This window comes from Macrotis lagotis, chromosome 1, assembly GCF_037893015.1.
Source record: "Macrotis lagotis isolate mMagLag1 chromosome 1, bilby.v1.9.chrom.fasta, whole genome shotgun sequence".
In the NCBI taxonomy this organism is placed as follows: Eukaryota; Metazoa; Chordata; class Mammalia; order Peramelemorphia; family Peramelidae; genus Macrotis; species Macrotis lagotis.
Window position 1 is genome coordinate 740055917 of NC_133658.1, and position 25970 is coordinate 740081886.

The 25970-nt window shown below is 35.6% G+C and overlaps 1 protein-coding gene across 1 annotated transcript in view; it reads left to right on the forward strand.

Annotated features, from left to right (window-relative positions):
• Nucleotides 1-25970, forward strand: part of MICU2 (mitochondrial calcium uptake 2) — a 170881-nt gene that overhangs the window by 73042 nt on the left and 71869 nt on the right. Inside the window, exon 2 of the mRNA XM_074216219.1 lies at nucleotides 4337-4478. Coding sequence (XP_074072320.1) covers nucleotides 4337-4478 — 142 coding nt within the window. The remainder of the gene's footprint in view (nucleotides 1-4336; nucleotides 4479-25970) is intronic.

Here is a 25970-nt window from a genome sequence, read left to right on the forward strand (position 1 = left end):
TACCTGGGTTCAAATCCGGTCTCAGACACTTAATAATTACCTAGCTGTGTGGCCTTGGGCAAGCCGCTTAACCCCATTTGCCTTGCAAAAGAAAAAGCCTAAAAAAAAAAATTAGATCTTTATGAGAGAAACTTTTGGAAAGATTTACCTGCTTCCCTTCTAATTTTATCCAAATTGGGGTTTTTTTGTATTATAATATTTTTAAATTTTTTATCATCAAAATTATCTGTTAAGTAATTCACTCTTTTTCTTGCTTGGCCATGACACTTCTCTCATCCATAGATAGGTAATTTTTTTCTTGCCCTTCTCATTTATTTATGATGTCGCTTAATATGTAGAAATCATGTAATCTTTTAGAGCTTATTTTTATTATTTTATATTTGTATATTTTATATTCATATATCATGTTTTATTTTGGAGCTTATTTTATTATTATTTGGTATAATGTGAGATGGAATAGTAAATTCTTGGACTTTTTAAGCTACTGTGCACAGCAACTGCACATTTTTTTCTGTATAATTTATACTTCATATGTTCTACTGATTAACCTATTTTTTAACCAATTCCAAATTTTTGATGATTACTACTTTGTTGTTTAGTTTGAAATCTGATAATGCCAGACCCCTCTCCTTATTTTTTTCATTAATTCCCTTAAGATTCTTGACCTTTTCCTGCAGGTGAATTTTTTAAAATTATTTTTTCCTAACTCTATAAAGCAGTTTGATTAGTTTCAATATTCCTTGCTCCCCAGTACTTCACTGAGGTCTCCCTCTACCACTATCATTAGTAACCCTTCATCCTTTGAAATTCACTTGGTCCTTATCTAACACCAAATCAAAAGTTCTGAAAGTTCTTGTCTACAGACCCCAGATACCTTCTTCCCTCAGTAGATTAAGTGTCAGGCTCACAATTTCTCTCCTGCCAACTCCTGCTTTCATTCAAGGCAACTTCAACATACATATATGTTAATACTCCATCAAACACTCTAACTCATTTCTCATGGTCTACTTCTCTATTTCATTTACACACAAAGATATCCTTGTTCTTTATCACTCACAAATGCATCACATCCCTGTATATGAATTCTAATTCCCTTATTTTTTCGCAGGCTATTGGCATTCTATCTCTCTACTTTTCAATACCAAATCTGTACTTGATTTACATGACCACCAATCCTTCAACCCCTCAGTTCTCTCCCAGACTGCCTCCCCCTGAATTAGCTACATTCTCCCCCATTCTCCATCTTGATCCTTTAGGGGACCATTTCAATTCTACATTGCCTTCTCTTGAGTCCCTGACCTTTTTGTATCACTGATCTTGCCCCTAAGCCTGAGTATTGCCTCTCTCCCATCATCCACTGTCTTAAACATGTGCTGCAGAATGAAAGTGGAGAAACTCATGCCACTACAAAGTAATGTTATATAATCTCAACTGGGCCTTCAGTGATGCTAGAAAATCTTTTTATAACCGTTCCATAATTCACTATCCCATCTCACTACAGCAATTCTTCCAAGCAATTTTATCCCTCCTCAAACCTCCCACAGTTCTCTTTCAACTGAAGCCTTTCCTCATATAACACTGAAAGACTGATCCCATTCTGAGAGCTTCCTCTCCTACCTTCCTCCTTTCACATCCTATAGATTTTTTCTACCACTATTTTTTCCCCACTACTGATCCACATGATAAAATGACTGTAATGGAGAAACTAACCTTTCCATGCACAAGTGATGCCAGTTCATCTGGTATCCTCCGGAAGATTGCCTCTTATACTATCCTTACTCTCATTTATCTTTAAGCTCTTTCTGGCTACTGGCTGCTTCCCTACTGCCCACAAACATGCTCAAAAAAACCCCTACTCAAAAGGAATGAAATCTCTCTCCAAATGACAAAAACAATTGTCAGTTGGGGGGGGGGGTGTTAACATATTGATTAATTGAAGTTGTTAAGAGGGGGGGAACCTCACAAAGTTTGTGATTGCTATATTGACTCTCTCAGTTAACCAATCAATTCTAATCTTTTCTGACATAAAGAAAACTAATTTTTCTCTCAAATTCATCCCTTTGTTTCCATTTCCTCCACTATCATCACATTATTTCAGACCATCTATATCTCCTATGTGCTACACACTGGGCTAAGCCTATTACTACTGAAGTAAGAGATAGCCTTTGTGCCTGAACACAGCCATGACTCCAATTTTATTATGAACATAGCTGGATCCCCCAGCTTTACCTTATGCTCTGTGTCCAGTACTACTTCCATTTTGTAACACTGCCTATCCATATAAATGTGAGTTGTTATTACTGTAGCAATTATAAAAGTATCCAAATCACTGTGTTTTCAAATAAAGCTTGGCACAAAGGAAAATTTAATAAATATTCTTCAATCATTCAGTTATTTATTCAGGATTACTTGTAAAGTACATTGTAAAGAGAATTCCTGGTCAAGTCTAGGTCAGATTATATGATCCTTGAGGTCACTTCCAACTCTGGGATTCTGAGATTAAATCTCCTTTTCTTTATCTTTCCTGTCACAGGTTTAAAAAATATATAGCTATTAAGACTACTGAAACTATAGATGCTGAAAGGTCTAAAATTAAGTCATCTAGTCTAGTCCTGTCACTTTTCTGGTAAGAAAGCTAAAACTGAGAGGTTGTTTATTTTTCAGTCAAAAAACTTGTTACTTTGGGGTGGCTAGGTGGTGCAGTGGATAGAGCACCAGCCCTGGAGTCAGGAGTACTTCAGTTCAAATCCAGCCTCAGACAATTAATAATTACCTAGCTGTGTGACCTTGGGCAAGTCACTTAACCCCATTGCTTGCAAAAAAACCCAAAAAATAAATTTAAAAAAATAAAATAAAATGTTTCATTTTTATTATCACTCAAGAATTTATTATGTGTTTACTATGTGCTGGGTGTTGTGGCTGGCTGAAAACACAGAGAAAAACAGGAGCATTATCCCTACCCTCAAGGAGCTCACATGCTAATAGAGGAACCAACATATAACAGTGTACATTCATGATACATAATGATAAGGTTAAAAGGTAAATCTCAGAGGAAATTCACTATAGTTGGTTTATTATCAGGAATTTGAAGTAGACTAATTATGATTGATACTATGATTTTTTTCCTAGCAATATTTTGCAGCCCAGAAATAGAGAAAAGCATAATCCCATGTTTAAGGATAGGTCAGAGGGAGAAGGATTTGAGGGTATTTGGGTAATATTAAACTAGCTATCCAAGACTTTGTGAACTGGGTAAGGAGTTTGAGTACGTGCAGAAATATAAACAGAAGAGGTCCTATAGACTGAATAGAAAATCTTTCATTTCCTTTTGAGGGAGTGAAGCTCATGGTGAGCATAAAGAACAGGTAAGAATCAATAAAAAGAACCTGGATGAAATGATAATTTAATAGATGATTCACTCGAGATTAGAAATGTCCATTTTAAGCTTCCAAAATGATCAATGCAATAATACAGTAACCCATGAACAATACTGATAAATGTGATCAGTTACAATAACATGCTGCCAAGTTGTATCATGATGCCACAGATGATAGTTGGATACCCCCTTTCCAGCTTACCCAGGCAAATATGTCAAGTCATATTCTTGATACTCTTCTTTACAAGCGAAGTCAATTATCTTAGGAGTATAGACTATATTTTTTACATTTCCTATCCTGTCATAATAAATTTTCCCAAACAGTAATAAAATAATAAAAGCTGTCATTTTTGTAATGCTTTTAAAGTTTGTAAAGTACTTTATATTTATTTACTGATTTGATCCTCAAAACATCCCCAAGAAGTAGGCACTATTATCATACCCATTTTATAGATGAGAAAACATTCTAAAAGGGGTTAAGCAAATTGCCCAAGGTCTATCATGTAGTAAATGTATGAGGCAGATTCAAACACATTATCTACTGGGCTACCTCCAGATAACCTGATTTCTAGCTGTTCTTGCTACAGGATGTTGCAGTTATTCATTCATTTTTGGAAACAAAACAAATATTATGTACTTACTATGCATAAAACATTGTGGGGAGGCCCTGATGATACCATCACAAAAACAAGAGTTCTAATCCTCCTAAAGGCAAAGTTTTGTTTCACTTGCATTGTGAAAGCATAAGATAAATCATTCTTGATTACAAGTAAAAGTCATCTATGATGTCCTACAGTAGGAAGCTCATTTAATACAATTTGATTTGGGGTTTGCAGCAATAAACCTGAATATAAAAAACTATTCTTTTAAAATGTGGATCCTCTTAAGCTTATTTGAACTTATTTTTACTTAAAAGTACTAAAAGAAAGCATTTTAAAATAATTTTTTCTTTTCTTTTAGAAAAATGAGATGGATGAAGTCGCAGAAAAATTGTCCATTCGAAAGCAACGCTTCATGCAATTTTCTTCACTGGAATACGAAGGAGAATATTATATGACACCCAGAGACTTCTTATATTCAGTAATGTTTGATCAAATACAGCGTAAGTTTGCTTTTTTTCCCTGATAATTTTTAAGTACCCAAAAACTCAAAACTATTAAGAATGATATAACTTAGCTAAGCCATTAACTTGTTCTTCATTTGAACTGATATTGCTGCCCTACCAAATATCAGGCATGCTATAGGAAGAATTCTATTTTTTCACAATATTTCTGAGATTCCTTTCTGTAATAACTTTTTTAATGGCTGAGACAGTAAGTTCTCTGATATAAATTGAAGTCAAACCAGTTTGGTAGGTGGGAAGGGAGTAATTGCTAAGAAGTTCCTACACAGGTAAGGGTCAAAGCCACAGTTCAAACAAGCTTAAGTCAAGAACTAGATGGATCAGTTGTGGAAATGAAAAGTCCCAAGGAATTAACAGGATCTAAAATGGAAGTAAGATCAAAATCAAGAATTATAAATGGGCTTACAAAAGGTTACTAAGTCAGAGTTCAGAATTCAGACTACAATTGTTCATTATCCAGAAAGTATGTTTATTTAACTCAATCTATGGCCCATGATTTTTTTTATTTTATTTTATTTTATTTTTTTACCTGACTGAGCTGCCCCCTTTTCTTCCCTCTTACACTGCCACTACCTGGATGAAAGCCTTCACCTCATGCCTGGACTATTGAAAAAGCCCAATGATTAGTCTCCCTGCCTCAAATCTCTTCCCACTCCATTCCAATCTCCACTGAGCTGTCAAATTGATTTCTTTAAGTGTAGGTCTCACTATGTCACATACAGTCCTCCCCTAATTCCAATCTTCTCCCCATATCCCCATTTAGTAAATTCCAGCAGCTCTTTGTTACTTCCAGGATCAATTATAAAATCCCCTGCTTGACTTTTAAAGCCTTCCTATCCTGATCCCTTCTTACCCCTTCTATTCTTACACATTATTTCCCTCCATGAATCCTCTGAGATCAAGTGACACTAGCTTTTTTTTTTTTTTTTATTAACTGTTCCCCATCTCCTCATCCTTGGCTTCCTTCAAACTTCAACTAAAGTTCCAGCTCCTGCAAGAAACTTCCCCCAGATCTCCTTAAGCTTAGTGCCTTCCTTCTGATATTAATCTACAATTTATCCTCAATATATAGGGTATCCTGAAACTGTTAAAACTTGAAAGCTTAAAAGCTACATTAGCTTAAAACTGTGCTAAGACTTGGGAAACCTGTACTGTTTTATTTTATCCTAAATGGGCTTTGTCTCAGTACTTTAGTGGATCTGTACTCTCACTGATGGGGATTCTGTCTCTAGGAATACAGACAGATCAACATACTTATCCAACCTTCTTTGATTTTTTTCTTATTCTCCCATAAATTCTCTTCAGAGTTACATCAATATACTGAGGGCCTCCTTTTAGGTCTGGATTTTATGTTAATACTAGTTTAAAATGGGAACTTTCTTTCCATTTTCCCTCATTCTTGCCATGTGATTAAGCTACCTTTTGTTTTCTCTAATACATTTTTCTGATATCCTTTATCTTGTTAAACTTGACTCTTAGTTAATTCACTTGAGTTCTACAGATTGGACTTTTCTCATACCTTATAGCTAAAGCAGAAAATTTGTGTTGGAAACTATTCAAAGGTAAAATTGTTTGAGTTCATTGTGGTCCAATTTGGAGGTCTTTGAAGAGTTCCATCTTATATATACACGTATGGTATGTATTTGTGTATGTATGTACATGTTTATAGAGATATATATAAAAATGAGGAACCATTGAAGAGTTTCAGCAGGGAAATAGTATAATAAAAATTCTATTTGGGGAAGATTCATATGATACTGGTATACAGGATAGAATCTTTATCAATTACCATATTATCTTACCTGGCTAAAGTGAGGAAAATACTTTATAAACATTGAAGCACTATTTAAAGATTAGCTATTATATATAGATCATGGTCATCATTAAAGCAGATATCTATCATCAGGTAGTATTTGGACCAAGAATACCAAACTTTGTAGAAATTCAGCGACTAGAAGTTATTATAAGAATGTCAGGCAGAGAAAACCATGATTTAAGAACATGCAGTAATCTATCACAAGTATATTGGTTAATTCTCAATTTTTAGAATACAGTTTACTCAGAATATGAAAAGTTAGAGGTGGCTCTGAAAAACTGCAAGCAATTAAAAAGTAATTGTTAATCCATTAACTCTTAAATTGCCTCTTGATCCCTATACGCAAATAAAATAAGCCTGGCACTTAACTATAATGCACCCAAGAACTTAGTACACTTTCTGACACATAATAAGCACTTGATGACTGATTGAATAGAAGCCAAATTAATTTTTTCCACAAGACAAAAGTTTCTGTCTATAGTTTAAAAACCCAGAAGTAGACATCAGAAAGCTTCAGAAGTTCAAAAGCTTCTTTCCAACTTCATCTTTAATTCTCAAAAAAATATTTTATTGTATGTGTCCTTTGCTTCCCCACTCCAATGTTATGATCCTTAATTACTGTAATTAACGTGTGTGTTTTGTATGTGTGTGTGTGTGTGTGTGTATCCTTTTAAAGTGATTTTTGAAACCTGTGCTTTAGGGAGGTAGCTTTAGAGTGAGCTATGTGGATCTTTTCCAGACTCTTTCAACTTGATGTTTTATACAGAGATTTGTTGCCTGAGTGCCAGTTAAATGAGAGTATTACTCTATTATCATTATTATTATTATTATTATTATTATTATTATTATTATTATTATTATTATTATTATTATTATTACCACTAATGTAGTGAAAGTTTTAACTATGCCTCAGCTAACAAGTTGATCACAACTCTCAGCAAATAATCCTGCCTCCTCCTTTGCTAAGTTTAGCACTATCCTCATACTAGCTCCCATCTCTTTCTCTACCTCAAAATTCTCCATATGTTTTATCTATATTCTTCCCTTGGTGTCTGAGAGAAAGAAGATATCTATTCTCCTTTGCAAAGCCAGCACTTCCATTTGTGCCTTTTTTTCATCTGTTTCATACTCTCCGGAGCCTTGTTCTATAAATTATGCTACCTCACTCCTACATCATTTATCTTCATTGGCTCCTTTTTTTTCTGCCTACTTTGGGTCTATCCATCTTAAAAATAAATCTTCCCATGTCCCTGCTGCACTAACACATACAAATTGTGAATTCTGGTGCTGACTCTGCTGCTTACCTGTATGATCTTGCAAGAGTCCCTAACTTTTTTAGGTCCTGTGTATCTTCAGAAAGAGAGAGGATGACAGAAGATGTTTTCTGCATGCTTTTCTAACCTAATAACGTCACAATAAGAATTTTTTTAATGTGTCAACTCCCCAGTGATTACTGTAGGACCACAGAATGAGAAGACAAATACACAAAGTAAAAGCCTTGTGAAATAACTTTAAAAAATCTAAAGGCTCTACTCTTGACCCATACCCTACACTTGTACTTCAGGTCTGGCAGTGGGGACCCTTGCTCCTCCTGACTCAATCTTTATCCTCATCACTACTGCAACCACACAAAAGGGTAGAAACTACTAATTTTGCCTAGCCTCAGAATAAAAAGGTAAAATAATCATGGGGTGGAAGTAACAAAAGACAAATTTATAAAACTAGCTATGCCCAAGGGAATGAGAACCAGGAATCTTGTTAAGGTCAGTCTTTATGAAGTTTATTCTTGATGCAGAGAATTGTGAATATAGGAAATTTATAATTAGAAACAAATTCTGTAATCTTTTATGCTGTTAAATTTTGTTAATTGTGGAAGCTGTTTTCTCCTTGGATGTAAACTGGCCTCTGTTTTTTGTATTTTGTCTACCCATCCCCCTTTACCCAACATTTCCCATTGACACTGGCTAGACAGGAAATGACATGTTGAATTTAGAAGTTATGCACCTTGGGACAGGACAGACTCATTGGAGGATACCTGGTCTAGGTGCTAGACCACTCCTCAAGCACCACCCTTTGTCCAACTTTTCACAGAAGTATATTTAAGAGGAAGCCCCTCTCCTTCTTGCTTTTTCTTGACTCTACCTTCCACCCTGCAGGATGGCTTTCTCTTTTTCCTTCCTTGGACATGGACCTGGTGGTTTACTATGGCACTACCCCCATGCTACAAGTGGCCAGGGTGCACCTATGTTCCCGCCCCCCCCTTTTCTGTCTCTCTCTCTCTCTCTCTCTCTCTCTCTCTCTCTCTCTCTCACTTACTTCACCCTGTCCTAAAGTGCCTGTTGTTTCTACAGGAAGAAAAAAGTTTTCACCTGTATTCTTTGTAATGATTTGTAATGAATCCTGAGCAGTTTTAAAATCCCAGGGAGCTTGAAAATTCCTTCATTTTTCAGTAATCCTCGATTTATATCTTTAATTGGTGACCCCCAAATCCCATCAACAACACTCTGAGCAAAGAATCTGCCAGCCTTCCAAAACTCCCCAGCTTGGAAAGTCTCCCAACTTCAGAGTTACCTCTTGTACCAGAGGTACAGGAAAAAAAGGTACAGGTAATAGCAGTGGAAAGGGAGGGGCTAAACAGTAAGTTGAGAAAACAGATGACCTACTAGGAATATTTTTTTAAGGCTGAAGTACCAAAAAAAGGGTCCAAAAGAAAATGTGGATATAAGCCTGGCTCTTAGAACCTAAGTAGCTAAATCTATAGTAATATTCAAAAAGAAAAATATGGGGCAGCTAGGTGGCACAGTGGATAGAGCACCGGCCCTGGAGTCAAGAGTACCTGAGTTCAAATCCGACCTCAGACACTTGATAATTACCTAGCCATGTGGCCTTGGGCAAGCCACTTAACCCCATTGCCTTGAAAAATCTAAAAAAAAAAAAGACCAATAAAAAAGGACTCTGGATTTCCCCAAATTCATGGCATTATTACTATGTAGTTTTATAGAATAGCAGCTGTATAGACCAAAATGGTAAACAAAAGAGAGAGGGAGAGAAGTAAAGCTTTTGAAAAGTCATAGAAGTACAGAAATTAGGTGGGAATTAGAATTCTTAAAGCAGAAAAGAAAATAAATAGCAGAGAAGATAATTTAGAATAATAATAAAAAATTACTCTAAAGTATGTATACTCTGAAAAAGAGAATGACAGAGTTGGAACATAAAAATATAGAAGTAGAACAAAATTCAGCATAAAGAAGTAAAAGACAACAGCTATGAAAGAACATACTAATTCTTTATAAGACAAAACAACATTCATTGAAATAGCTTAGTTGTTCAGTAGTTTTTCTGTCATATTCAAATCTTTGTGACCCCATTTGGGATTTTTCTTGGTGGTTTGCTATTTCTTTCCCCTTCATTTTACCCATGAGGACACTGAGTCAAGCAGGGTTAAAAAAGGTTGAGACCAGGGGACAGAGCCAAGATGGCAGCAGGAAACTAGCCTCTCTTAGGTGCTTTCTCCAAAATATTTCAAAAATCTTAAAATGATGACTCTAACTAAATTTTCGGGAGACAGAATCTACAGAAAGATCCAGTGAGGCAATTCTCAAGCCCAAGGTAACCTGGAAAATAGTGGACAGGCTTTGTTTCATAGGGTGCTTGGCAGCAGAAACAATTTACTGACCTGTCACCCCTGGGGAGCACCAAGCACAACTTGGAAGATCAACAAGGAGAACTCTGCCAGAGTCCAGGTCAACGTGACCCTCCTCAACATGGCTACAGCCCTCAATACAGGCCAGATCCCAGGAAATGGAAGCAGGCCCATGGAGCCATCCAACGGCAGCTGCTCTCTGAACACTCAGCCCACGGAAGGTAAAGGAGTGGAGGAAGACCACCAAGGTCTGTCCTCTGTCTCCGGGACAGGACTCTGGGGCTTTGACCACATTCAGACCCTGGTCACAGTCTGGGGCCCTGGAGGGGTGAGCCTTGTGGCCATTCAACAGACCAGGAGATCAGTCAGAGCCTCAAATAGTCCTTGCAGGGGTGTCCCAATAATACTCAAAAATTCAGGAAGTACCCCCAAAACCAGGCATAGGCTGGGGAAATGAGTAAACAGGAAAAAAAAAAAGGAACTGGACTATTGACAATTACTTTGTCTACAATCCCAAGGAGGATCAAAATACTCAATCTGACAATGAGGAAGTCCAAGCTTCTGCATCTAAAGAGTCCAAGAAATATAGAAGTTGGGCTCAGGCTATGAAAGAGCTCAAAAAAGATTTTGAAAATCAAGTAAAGGAGGTACAAGAAAAAATGGGAAAAGAAATGAGAGATATGCAGGAAAAACTGAAAAATGAAGTCAGCAGCTTAGTCAAGGAGATTCAAAAAAATGCTGAAGAAAATAACATATTAAAAACCAGTTTAGGTCAAATGGATAAAACAGTTCAAAAAGTTGTTGAGGAGAAGAATGCTTTAAAAAGCAGAATTGGCCAGATGGAAAAGGAGGTAAGAAAACTCTCTTAGGAAAACAAATCCTTCAGATGTAGAATGGAGCTAAAAGAAGCTGATGACTTTGCAAGAAATCAAGACTAGAAGAAAATGTGAAATAATCTCATTGAAAAGACAACTGAGCTGGAAAACAGATCCAGGAAAGATAATTTAAAAATTATTGGGCTACCTTAAAGTCACAATCAGGAAAAGAGCCTTGACCTCATTTTTAAAGAATTTCTGCAGGAAAATTCCCCTGACATTCTAGAAGCAGAGGGTAAAATAGAAATTGAGAGAATCCATCGATTTCCTACTGAGAGATCCAAAAATAAACAACTCCCCAGGAGTATTATAGCCAAGTTCCAGAACTCCCAAGTCAAAGGGAAAATATTACAAGCAGCCAAAAGGAAACAATTCAGATATCATGGAGCTACAGTCAGGATTACCCAGGACTTAGCAACAACTACATTAAGGGTTCACTCATAAGGCATGGAATATTATATTCCAGAAGGCAAAAGAGCTTGAAATGCAACCGAGAAAAGATGGACTTTCAGTGAGATGGGGGAATTTCAAATGTTCCTGTTGAAATGACCAGAGCTGAAGAGAAAGCTTGATCTTCAAGTACAGGAGTCAGGTGAAGCATAGAGAGGAAGGATGAGAAGGGTAAGTTATGAGGAACATAATGATGATTAACTGCGTGTATTCCTACATGGGAAGATGATACTGTTAATACTCATATGAACCTTCTCATTTAATAGAGTAGGTAGCAGGAGCTTTTATAGATCAGGCACAGGAGAGAGCTGAATTTGAAGATATACTGTAAAAATGGAGTCAATGGGTGAAAGAAAAGTACTGGGAGTAAGAGTTCAGTCAAATGATCAATGAAAATTATAATCACTATCTTCCTCTTTAGCAAAAGAGAAACATTTCAGAAATTCTAACAAGAAAATTTAAATTTTTAAAAAATGAAAGAGTGAAACAATCCTTCAATTTCTAAAACCTCCCGATTAAAGACAACAAAATATTGCTTGATAGAATGCAGAAATGATCATCATAGAAAAAGTCCACAACTAAAACTTTGTCACATAGTAGTTAAACTTCATTATCAAACAGAACATTTTTTTGAGGATGCACTCCCTATTCTGACCAGGTTGGAAGTTCAGCAGCTACTCATGGACAGTACTGATTGACTGGCGCAGAAATTTTAACCTGCTCCATTTTTTTCTGACCTGTACTGTTTCTCCTTTCTTAGGCAGCCTCTCCATGTCATGGAGAAAGATGCTTCATCATCTTAGTACCCAATTTATTATGAACTCTGAATAAGAATAAGCCCTACTGTGACTCATAATTCCTAAACTTGTGATCTCCCAACCTCAGCATCTCCAACAATAGAGACTTCTGAGCTACACCATAATACCAAGCTAGACAAAATGTATTGTAAGTGAATAATATAAAAGCCTTTAGTTATAAAGGAAACAACAACTCAGAGCTGTTCCATAGCCAAGAGAAATAGTGTTGTTGTTGTTGTTTTAAAAGGATATATTTCTAGCCATTAAAGAGCTTGTATTCTAATACAAGGATTAACCAAATATAAGAGAGTTTTGATCTGAGCAATTACAGGGATTGTGATCCACAGAGTAGTAGTTTATGTCATCTTTTAGAGTAATGATTATAATGATAATTATTCATAGAACAAGAGAAGAAAGATGATGGAGAAATATATGATACATATTGTATCAGGCAAAGTAGCAAAATTGTATTACATATTATAAATCTTGGTTTCCTAGTTAATGGTAGGATGAAATGTGAAGGACGGTAGTGGGCCAAAGAACAACACAAAGGAGCAATTAACAGTAATACAAGGGAAAAAGATGATTATAATAAAACATACCAGAATTCATGGGATAAAGTTAAAGCATTCTCAGAAAAATAAATTTAATAGCTTAAAATATGGACTAACAAAATAGAAGAGTTATTAATGATCTAAGTTTGAAATTTTTTTTAAAAAAATAGAGAATAAGAAATTTTGAAAACTAGAAGAGAAATAGGTAAAATAGAAAGCAAAAAGTCCCTAGAACTAATGATAAACTGCAAATTCATACTGTAAAAAGAATAATAAAATCAATAACCCTTCAGAAAACTTGATCACAAGAGAGACAGGAAAATCAAATTACCAAAATTAAGAACCAACAGTATGGAAATAAAAAGAATCATCAGAATTTTACCAAAATAGAAAGCTTAAAGGAAACATCAGATTCAGAAATATAATGTCCAAATTAACAAAACAAAAAAAGTAGAAATCCTTAAGAAATCAAATTCTGGAGGGGAATTGAATAAGCTATAAAAGAACTATTGGGGAGCATTGAGGAGGATGAACCCAATTCAGACTCATTTACAAACCTTTGAAAAACAATCAAAAACTGTGCTTCGCCATTATTCTAAATCTCAGAAAGAAAGAAATCCTGAGTGGTTTTAAAATCCCAGGGCTGTGTGTGAATTCTTTCACAATTCAAGGTGTCTCAATCGTAAATTGGTAACACCAATCCCAGCAATATCTCCTCCTGAACATTCTGCAATAGGCCTGTTCTCAAAGCAACTCTGAATGGGAGGGGCTTCTCCTAGAAGATCTGCTTTTCAGGTTCAGGTTACTTGTGGACATTCTTAGTTAATTCCACTGAAACCTGCCAGTTACAAAACAGTCTAATTTAGTATAACCTCTAAAATTTTGCTTTTCCAATAACTAGTTCATGTGATTAAATATTATGCTGTTAATCTTATTGACAATGGAACTTTAAGAACATCAAATTGAGAACATAGTTCACTTTAACTTCAAAGAATTTTTTTTCACCTACCACCTTTGCTATTTCTCTTTATCTAAACCCTGTACCTGATATAGACACTGCCAACAACAGTCTGAAGGAAGAATCTTAAAAATAATCTGTGAACATCATACTTGTAAGTTGAACCCTTCTGGTAAAAGACTTACTATTCACCAAAGTAGATATGGAAGTTAAGATAAACCGTCTTTTTCTAAATTGACATTGATTCCATTGTCCTTTAAATTTTTAAGACTCACATTCATTTATTATTTCCAATTTAAGTAACAGTTGAGAAATCAAAAACTAAATATTTTAAAGCACCACAGAAAGCAGAACTCTTTTTTTTGTAAGGCAATGGGGTTAAGTGACTTGCCCAAGGTCACACAGCTAGGTAATTATTAAGTGTCTGAGGCCGGATTTGAACTCAGGTACTCCTGACTCCAGGGCTCGTGCTCTATCCACTGCACCACCTAGCCACTCTAGAACTCTATTCTTTTAAAAAAAATTTAATCTTTTTAAATTAAGCATACTCAAGACCTATATATCCCTTTAGAATCACTCATTTTACATACAAATTGTCTGATCATTTTGCTTTTGTTGCTTTCTCAAAATTTTCCATGTTAGGTAATTCTCCTGGTAGGAGGATGAGGTAAATTAAATACTTAATCCCATATTATATACAGAGAACAGTGTATATCTCAAATGAGTTGTCAATAGATTTTTAGACATACTAATTAATATTTATATTTTTGTCCCACAGACTTCTTCATGTTTCTAATTATTTCCATATCATTCTGAGATTGAAGTCATATATCCTATTATAGCAACTAAGAGGGACTGAAGCATTGAAACAAGATTTGTAATATTTTTTTTAAATAATTTTTTACCTGCCCTGATTAGAGAGATTTGTGCTGAAAGGAACAAACTGGGACTTGATCCTCCAGACCTAGGGGCACAGAATGGGTAAGGCATCCTTGGTTCTTTGATTTTCATATAAGAGTTGAACAGCCAATCATATAGCAAAGTTCCACATCATTCACAGGGCACAGATATCTACCTGTAGTATTTCTCAGGCTGGAATCCCTTGAATGATGGATTGCTGACTTAATGATCAATCAGGCAATTATACCTAAATTCACAACTCAGAACATTACCAGATTATGGTCCCACAAGATTTCACCTGAAATTTCAAAGTTTCATTAATCATAGCTTAGAGTTAAATATAGTTATTATTACTCTTATGTTGTTTCAATAAGTTTTTTAGCAATAAATTTACCAGGTCTTCCCCCCAAAAAAATCACTTTTTTTCTTGTCAAGTTAAACTCATACTGATGTAAAAATCAATCGTAAGAAATTAAGAAAATAATTACATTCTGAAATTCTCCATACATAGTGAATATATGATTTTTTAAAAATTCAGAAAAATACTAATTTCTGTAAATTTCCAGATTAACAAATATCCATTGCTTAAGGTACTGTATATTAACTTCTTAAGGCAAAAATCTTTTTAGACTGGAGTCTTTTGAGACTAAGTTGGCTCAAGATGTAAATTTAATATATACTATATTCCAGGTATACAATAATTTTCTTTATCAAAAATCATCACATAAATCATTGCTATACAGTATCCAGATTAAAAGAGCTATATTTTCTAATGACACAATTGCATTAACTTCTTAACAATATTTTTCACACAGTGAAGAGTTAAGAGGGGCGGCTAGGTGGCACAGGGATAGAGCACGGGCCCTGGAGTCAGGAGTACCTGAGTTCAAATCTGGCCTCAGACACTTGGTAATTACCTAGCTGTGTGGCCTTGAGCAAGCCACTTAACCCCATTTGCCCTACAAAAAAAAAACCTTAAAAAAAAAGAAGAGTTAGAAACACAATGATAACCTTCACAATATCATGAATTTAAAACATGAAGCAAAACTTAATTACTACTCAGATGACATCAATCAAGTCCATTTCCAAATTTACTACATAGGAAATCATTCATCTTATCATTTTTGGCATTTTCTGTTAATCACATCTAAAAAACCCAGTACAGAATTATCCATATGCCAAATTTTCTGTTAAGCACTTCATAATCATGTGATTCTTTTTTTAATCATGTGATTCTTTATAGATTAGTAAACTGAAGGTTAACAGAGATGAGATTACTTGTCTAAAATCCAAGATATTTACTGAGTCCAGATTTTTAACTCATATTTTCTTCAATCTATTTTATCTTAGTGTCAAGTGCAATTTAGTTTCAAGACAAACCTTTACCATATCAAATCTGATTTTATAATCAAAATCAAAATCTCAGTTTTCCAAGGACCACATACATTCAACCACATGATAGTGCTTCTTCAGTCTACTGACAAAGATTTAAAGTGGCAGTACTATATTCTCATCCCCTCTTTAGCATCCATGAGGATTTTATATTCCTCACATAACTACTAAAATATGTTTCTAAAGGTTCTTCAGAGACAGAACTTTAGTATGCTATCTTCAAATAATTGCATGTTGCAAATATATTACTATAGTTTACAATCAAAAATAATCCATGTGATATCCTTATCTCAAGATGTCAGAACCCTCCCTCAGATCTCTCTTTGCAAAACTCAAAACTCCCCCTTATTCAGATATATATTGTGTGTGTGTGTGTGTTCATGTATGTATGTATCATCCCTCTAGCGGACTTTGTTTAAAGCCTTTCAGAACAGAACCTTTCTTGTTCTCCTTTCATATTTTGATCCATTTCCTCTCTTTCTTATCCCAGACTATAAAATCCATCTTCACACCACTGAATTTCTCCTTTGTAATTTGGCACAAAAATTTTTTGGCTACACCACCTCAATATTTGTAGTACATTTGTTCTTAGGGTTCTAGAGTATTTGCAATACTGCAATACTAAGGAGCTTACAAATGCATGGTCTTATTCAATTTCTAATTCATTTTTGGTGCAACCTCATAGTTTTTCTTTAAGTTAGGCTTATCAGACTCGGTGGCACCCAAAGATCTAATAGGTCTGTAACAGAGCACAGAGCAAAAAAGTCTGCAATGGCTTATCTCTTTAGTCAGGTACAGGAGAGGAGGTCCAAATTTTCCCATCTCTAATTAACAACTTACAAACACCTGATCTATTCAAATAATGATTAAATTCTGTTATATCATCCACAGAAGTAACACAAAGCATTTTTCCAAATTAAATTGTACTTACTTGCTTCCTTAAGTTACTTTCTTAAATAAGCCTCCCTTGATTTGAAAAAGAAGCAAGACAGTTCTTAAAATTCACATTATAAGTTGGCTTTGAAATTTATCCCAGGGCAACTAGCTAGGTGGCATAGTGGATAAAGCACCGACCCCGGAGTCAGGAGTGCCTGGGTTCAAATCCGGTCTCAGACACTTAATAATTACCTAGCTGTGTGGCCTTGGGCAAGCCTCTTAACCCCGTTTGCCTTGCAAAAACCTAAAAAGAAAAAAAATTTATCCCAAACTGACTTCTCCTTTTTTAACCTGCAGTTTTGTAATGTAGAATAGGGGAGGAAGACCTCTTGGGGGTATACTTCACTCCCCCTCTTTCCATGGAGCAGGTAGAGATGTTGATTCAGATTTTTCTCTTTTTGTTCTTTCTCTCATATACACATATGACAATGCTCCTAAGTTTATCTGCATCCTTCTCATACATATAGGGCAGAAAATATAGACACACCACTTAATTTTTGGCAAGAATGGATTAACAAAAGCAGAATTAATAATCTCTGCATCACATAGTTTGAGTGAATCTAACCCCAGAGTGAATCTAACCCCAGATCCTACCTAACACTTCTACATTGTTTATCATAAAAATGGATGATTTAATTCTCTTCTTGAAGAGTTACTTCAAATCTCCTCCAATTAATAGCCATACCTAAATTATATAGTCTAATATAATTTATAGGAAAGTCTCTAATTTCAAAATACCAATTTAAAAATTAATTTTTAAATTGGTTTGTGCTTAAGTTTAATTTGTAAAATTCCCAAGTATTTGGATGTTCCCTTATAAATTAACTTTTTTTGTTCCCTGTTTCCTGTGATCCAGGAAAAGGTTAATTAGCATCTCTTTAAGTGGCACAGTTATAATGGTTTTTTCTTCACTTTGGATTCTCACTGATAATATTTTCAGTTAAACTTCCGTTTCCTTTTCTCTAATCAGGGAAATTACTTTTCCCCCTGCACTAAAACAATAAATGTCATTCTCCAGGGAAGGAGTGAGAAGAGATCTAAATGTTGTTCCCTTGCAACTTTTACAGTCTATTCTTATTTTCCTTAAAACAAATTCAGAGAGTTAAAATTTACTAAAATATTTCAGCATTTTTTAAAAACATTCAGACTATAATTTGAAAATGTACAGTGGAAAACTTACATTTTAGTCTCCGATTAGTTTATGATGCCATAAACTTCTGCCCGTTTGGGAAAAGATCCCTTTTCATCTGTGTTTCTCTAATCTCTATCACAGATTTGATCACATTCAGGAGGAGAGAGAAAATTTCTCAAGAAAAAAGTTTTTTTTACTCTTACTCCTTGGGCTGATAAGGCCCTGGGTAAGATAAGAAAGACACAGAGAAGCAATTGCCAGCTAATTTTTTTAATTACATTTTTTTTAATTAGCAAATGGGGCAGCTAGGTGGCACAGTGGATAGAGTACCGGCCCTGGAGTTAGGTGAACTGAGTTCAAATCTGGCCTTAGACATTTAATAATTACCTAGCTGTGTGGCCTTGGACAAGCCACTTAACCCCTTTGCCTTGCCTGGAAGTTAACTTTGTTCTCCTGAAGGGACTTCCCCACCAGAGTGGAGGATAAGCTTAGCTATTTCCTCAACAACATGGAGGTTCATCTATTCCCTTAGCGAAACTTCTCAAGTATATCCTTCCCCATATGAAATGGAGGCTTACCTTAGTTCAGAGGATTGAAGTGGAACTGAAGGACGTGAATCTGATCTCTGGTGCAACCATATGTAGAGAAAAGTTTCCCCAGAGTACTCTAGGGTTCCCCCTTTGAGGTTTCTTGGGGACCAGCCTGATTTCCTCAATCCCTTCATGGTTGCCTACTATGACACATTCCCAACACAGTCAATTTATTAGGCTAGCAAGAACCAATACATTATATCAGTTGCTTCTCTTGATGACCAGGGACATTAAGTGAGGGCTGACAGTGTCTTTATTAATAATTAGCAAGTTGATAGAGCAAATTTTGAGCAACACAGGTATGTTTCCTTCTGATTAGCTCTCAATAACATAGTCAGAATTGAGATTACATCATTTGGACCTCCCCTTCTAAAATTCCCTCAATCATAGCCCAGGTGTCACAAGAGAAAGATTTCCAGGTAGGAGGATTGGTTTGCTAAAGATGGAAGTTCTTATAGTTTAAATGGAGAAGATGTGATCTTTTAGGTTAATCAGGTTTCTCTAGAAAGTGGGTGATAAATGAGGTTACAAAGGTAGAGATAATTATAAGTTTGACTTTTAGGCAAGTTTTTCCAGGACTTGGGCAGAAAGTGAAAGGAACCACAGTGGGAATATTAAATCTGTCTTGATTAAGTCAACAAAATAAAATTATTTTTTCAATTTTGGTACCAATTAAATCTTTTTTTTAGGTTTTTTTTTTTGAAGGCAGTGGGGTTAAGTGGCTTGCCCAAGGCCACACAGCTAGGTAATTAAGTGTCTGAGGTCGGATTTGAACTCAGGTACTCCTGATTCCCGGGCCGGTACTCTATCCACTGTGCCACCTAGCTGCCCCTAATTAAATCTTAAATTATAATTTTGAAAAGATATTTTGGTGTCATTATAATTGCCAGAAATTTTTGCCTTCTGCCCTTCTCCATGCTGTCTACAACTCAAAGAAGTTTTTTATAAAACACATTTGCTCTTAAAAGTAAGGTCACTGGGTGTGGGAGGGGGGGCAAAGCTAAGATGATGGAATAAAGACAGGAAATCTCAGAAGCTCTCCGCCCAGAACACTCCATGCCTTAAAATTATGATTCTAACCAAATTCTAGCCCACAGAAAGACTGAGTGAAACAGTTTTCTGGTCCAAGACAATTTGGAAGATTCATGGGAAGGGTCTGGGGTTGGAAAGGACCAGAGTGAACCAATTCCATCTATCTAGGAACAGCCTGTGGGGTGTGTGGGTACTGTAGGCACTTGGGTCCATGACATCAGGGCAATTTCCAGACCTCTCAGCCCAGGGATTACCAATGACAATTTGGAAGGTCAATTGGATAACTTTGCCACACTAGAGTGAGCATGGAGCCCAGACCAACAGAGCTCAGTCCCCAGGAACCTGCAGAGCAACCCAGCAGGAAACCACCTGCTTCCAAAGCCCTTAGTCCATGGACTATGAGGAGATCAGGGGAGACTGCAGAGGTCTCTCTGCTATTCCTGGGACAGGACTCTGTTGTTTTGATCACACTCAGATCCAGGTCACAGACTGAGGCCCCATACTGCCATAGCAGAGCAGGGACCCACCTCACAGTTCTAGGGCAGAGTGGAGTGCTGTGATCATCCACAGACTAGGAGAGGAGTCAGAGCCTCTCATAAGGAATTGAGGTCCCTAGGAGTAGCAAATACCTTCAAAAGTTTGGGAAAGTGCATCTTCCACCCTGAAAGCAGAGTCCTATCTTAACACAGAGTTAAAATCAACTCAAAGACTGGGGAAATGCACATACAACAGAAGAAAAAGAATCTGGGCATAGACAATAATTTTGGTCCCATGGAGGATCAAGATACACACTCAGAAGATAACAAAGTCAAATCTTCTGTATCCAAATCCTCCAAGAAAAATGTGAATTGGTCTCAGGCTGTGGAAGAGCTCAAAAAAGATTTTGAAAATCAAGGAAGGGACAAAGAGGAAAAATTGTGAAAATAAATGAGAGCAATACAGAAAAATCACGAAAACCAAGTTAGCAACTTGGTGAAGGAGATACAAAAAAATACTGAAGAAAATAACATCTTAAAAACCAGTTTAGGTCAAATGGAAAAAGCAGTCCAAAAAGTCAATGAGGAGAAGAATGCCTTAAAAAAAAGCAGAATTGGCCAGATGAAAGAGGAAATAAAAAAAACACTCTCTGAAGAAATTAACTCCTTCAAATGTAGAATGGAGCTAAGGGAAGCTGATGATCTTATGAGAAATCAAGAAACAATAAAATAAAACCAAAAGAATTAAAAATTAGAAGAAAAAGTGAAATATCTCATTGGAAAAAAACAATTGACCTGGAAAATAGAAGCAGGAGAGATAATTTAAAAATTATTGGGCTACCTGAAAGTCATACCAGGAAAGGAACCTAGACTTAATTTTTCAAGATTCTCCCAAGAAAATTTCCCTGATAATCCTAGAAGCAGAAAATAAAATAGAAAAATGAGGGAATCCACTGATCCCCTCCAGAAAGAGATCCCAAAATAAAATCTCCCAAGAATTTTACAGCTAGATTTCAGAACTCTTAAGTCAAAGAGAAAATATTACAAGCAGCCAGAAAGAAATAATTCAATTACCATGGCACTACCATCAGGATTATACAGGATTTAGCAGCGTCTGCATTAAGGGCTCATAGGGCTTGGGATATGATATTCTGGAAGGCAAAAATAGCTTAGATTACAACTGAGAATCAACTACCCAGCAAAACTGAACATCATATTTCAGGGGAAAAGATGAACATTCAATGAAATAGGAGACGGTCAAATGTTCCTCTTGAAAAGGCCAGAGCTGAACAGAAAGTTTGATCTTTGAGTATAGTACTCAGCTGAAGCATAGAGAAGGGTAGATGAAAAGGGTAAATTATGAGGTATTTAATGACTACGTGTATTCCTACATAGGAAGAAGATACTGATAACTCATATGAATCTTATCATATATAAGAGCAATTAGAAGGAGCATATATAGACAAGGCATAGGAGGGAGTTGAATGTAATAGAATAATATAGAATAAAGATGGGAGTCAATGGGTGATAAAAAGTACTGAGAGAAAGGGAAAGGAGAGATAGAATGGGCTAAGACATTTCATGGAAAAGAGTCAAGAGAAAGCTTTTGCAATGGAGTGGAAGGGAGAGGGAATGAGTGAGCCTTCAGTGTCATCAAAAATGGCTCTTACCCTTAAAGGAAAAAGGAGAGAAGGGGAGGGGAGAAAGGGGACAGGGAGGGGAGGGAGGGGATATAGGTGATAGAAGAGTGGGAAGTTCATGTGAGAGGGTGTCAGATCCAACATACTTATGAGGGATGGGGAAAGGAGAAATAATAGAATAAATGGGAGTGGGAAGGATTAGAATGGAGGTAAATATAGCTAGCAATAGCAATGTAGGAAAAAAATATTGAAGTATCTTCTCTGATGGACTTATGATAAAGTATGAGATCCATCCCAGAGGCAGACCTGATAGTATTTGAATACAGCCTGAAGTACACTTTTTTTCTTTCTCTCACTTTATTTTTCTTGAGGTTTCTCTATCTTTGTAAGGGGGAAGGGGGGGATTATATTATTATTATTATTTTGATAATATTAATTATGTAATAACATATTTTAGTCGTGTGAAAATAAATAAAAGAATAAGGGCACTGATTTGGAATTATGCCCAAAGGGCAATAAAAATTTGCATCTCCTTTGATCCAGCAGTGCCACTACTGGATCTGTATCCGAGAACATGAAAAATATTCATAGCAGCTCTTTTTGGAGTAGCAAAGAATTGGAAAATGAGGAGATACCCATCAATTGGGGAATGACTGAACAAAATGTGGTATACTTACGTGATGGAACACTATTGTTCTATACAAAATCGTGAGAGATGAGTTTTCAGAAAAGCCTGGAAAGACTTGCATGAATTGATGATGAGTGAAATGAGCAGAACAAAAGAACATTATACACTAACAACATCGGATGATTATCAACCATAACGGACTTGTTCATTTCATCAGTACAATAATCAAAGACAATTTTAAAAGACTTGTGATAGGAAATACTATTCATATCCAGAAAAGGAACTGTGGAATTTAAATGAAGATCAAAGCAGGTATTATGCCATTTTTTCCCTCTAATGTTTTCTTTTTTCTGCTTGAATCTGATTCTTCTCTCATAACATGTTCAATATCAATCTATGTTTAGTATGATTATAAATATAAAGCTTATATCAGATTGCTTTCTGTCAAAGGGAGAGAGAGAGAAAATTTATAAAACTCAAAACCTTACCCCAAAAAAGATAGGTAAAAACTACTGTTGTGTGTAGTTGGAAAAACAAATAAAATATTTAAATTTTTTAAAAAAGAGTAAGGGTACTATTCAGATATGAAAAAATAAAATCCATGTTACACAAAATAAAGATAGAAACCCCCCCCCCCATTCCAAGTGATCTTGAATCAATGATTTGTTTGGTTTTGGTCTCCCTAGTTTCTGGGAAATCTATTACTTGAGTAAGACTACTACTTTGATTTTTAAACTATTCATCCTCCTTCCAAATTTTTCTTCCAGAGCATTTGTTTCATTTTTTTATCTCACCTATTTTTTCCTATTTGAATCTTGTGGCAGTTGTTCTTTTTTGGAGATTTTTAGATTTGCAAATATTGATATCAGTCAGTATTTTATTTGACTTATTAATCTCTTTGGCTTTGGTTCCTGAGCTAGAGTTTTGTTCCAGGGATTATGTATGTTTTCGGTCAGGGTTAGATAATCAGCTAGTCCCATGGGTTCCTTCAGCAAGCTATACTTTCCAGAGTTAACTGTCCTTATTCCAACCACACACACAATCTTCACTCCTCACTTGTTGAGTTTGAGAGCACTACATCTTCAGAGGCTTCTGTGGTATCTCAGAATAAGATGCTAGGAACCTCAAAGACTTGGCACCTAGCATATACTAGTCTGAACTTCACTGATTCATGTTATTCCTGGGATTATCATAGTATCCATCCAGTTCTTTCTCAACCTGGTCCTTTCTCAGGGGAACCCTCCACTCTCCTCTGCTCTGGTCACACAGGAAAGCTGCCCTGTGCTACTGACTTTTTGTATAATTGTGAAGTGGAATAAGTCACTCTTCCTTCTTACTAGATTTCCTTATCCTTACTGAGTTTGGTGTGAATTTTAGTTATGTGGAACCTAGTTACTTCCACAGACAGCCATCTTGAATATAAATTCTCAGTGGATTTCTTGGGGTAAGTGTGTGGGAACTGAGTAGTCTGCCTACAGGCAGACAAGGATCTTGACCTTAAGTTTCCAAAATAATCTCCTAAAGTGAATCAATAGATTTATCTCCTTGATTAAGAATACTCTTGATAGGTGTTGTCTCATTTTGACTTTTAGGAATATGCCTATAATTCAACAAATTCAGTAAAATGGACATTTATTAACATTATTTGAACATTTTGCTGGACCCTGGGAAAGACAAAGTTTTGGGGTTTTTTTTTTCAGTTGACAAGCATTTTTTTTGTCTTCCTCATACCTTCCTATACAACAAATAGACGTGCAAAAAATTCACATATTGGCCATGTTCAGAGGCTTCTTGGGAAGAACAGACCAAGAAATAATTACAAGTGTGTCTCCAATTTAAGTGAATTATTCTGTATATAGAGAATCTGAACTTTCATAACATTGATTGCTTATTTTTATTTTTAAAAGATTTGTTTAAAAACTTAAGACCCTAGAAAGCAAACTATAAACTCAGCTGAAGAAACTGGGAAGGAAGGAAAGAAAGCAAGCACTTATTAAGCACCTGCAATATGCCAGCAATGTACCAAGGGTATTTATAAATATTACTTAATTTGATCTTCATAACAACTCTAGGTGCTATTATTATTATTATACTCATCTTATAGTTAAAACAGAAACTGAGTCAAATTTGCCTGACCAGCATTCTCTCTACTAACCACCTCAGTGTCTCAAATTAGGACTATTCATCATGAAGGAAAAAAGTATGTAATAGGTAATTTCAAATATTTAAAGATCTCTTCTGTAGAAATTGGTTGAACTCCTTACTTGGTGTCCCATGTTGCAAAACTTAGGAGAACGAGTAGGAACACATAGGCAAATTTAGATCATAGATCATAACTTTAGAGATTAGATAGTCCAACAATCTCTTTTTCTAATAGGATAAACTGGGACATGAAGAGGTGAAGTGACATAGATCACAGATTAAAGTAATATAAAGTAATATAGCATATTTCCCAATTACATATAAAAACAATTTTAATCTTCATTACAAATTTTTCCAAATTTTCCCCACCTTCTTTCCCTGTTCCCCTCACTAAGAATCCAAGCAATTTGATAGATTACACATAGGCTGTCATGCAAAACATTTCCATATTAGTCATGTTGTGAAAGAAAATACAAACAAAAAAAGAAAAAAGTAAAAAAAAGTAAAGAAGTAAAAAAAAATCAGTATGCCTCAATCTCTATATTCAAATTCCATCAGATCTTTCAGATTTGTCTTAGATCTTTGTATTGCTGAGAATAAGCTAAGTCATTCACAATTGATCATTGTACAATATTGCTATTACTCGGGCAGCAAGGGGGCACAGTGGATAGAGCACCAGCCCTGGAGTCAGGAGTACCTGAGTTCAAATTTGACCTCAGACACTTAATAATTACTTAGCTGTTTGGCCTTGGGCAAGTCACTTAACCCCATAGCCTTAAATTTAAAAAAATATTGCTATTGCTCTATACAGTACAGTGTTCTTGTTCTACTCACTTCACTTAGCATCAGTTCACGTAAATCTTTTCAGGTTTTTCTGAAAGCATCCTGCTCATCATTTCTTATAGCACAATAGAATTCAATCACAATCCTATGTCACAACTTGTTCAACCATTCTCCAATTGATGGGCATCCCCCTCAATTTCCAATTCTTTGCCACTACAAAAAGAACTGATATAAATATTCTTGTACATATAGATCCTTTTTCTTTTTTCTTTTATATCTCTTTGGGATATAGTAATACCAATCATAGTATTGCCAAGTCAAAGGGTATAGACAGTTTTAAAGCTTCTTAAAAGAGTTCAGACTTCCCCAAGAAATATAATTAATAATAACAATAACAACTAACATTTATGTAGTGCTTACTGTGTTTCAGGGACTGTGCTAAATTCCTTGAAATTATTATTTTATTTGATCCCCTTAACAATACTATTATTATTCCTATCCTACTTATGAGGAAACTGAGGCAAATAGAGGTTAAATGACTTACTCAACATAAGTTACAACTAATAAAGAATCTGAGGTCAGATCTGAACTCTTTACTCCAGGTTTGGCACTCTGTCCATTGTGCTATCTAGCTGCCCCTCTTTAAAATACAATATTCTACTTATATTGCAGACCACAAATCAGAGAGCAGTATATAGATTGAAAAATTGAAAAATTAAAAGTGAGT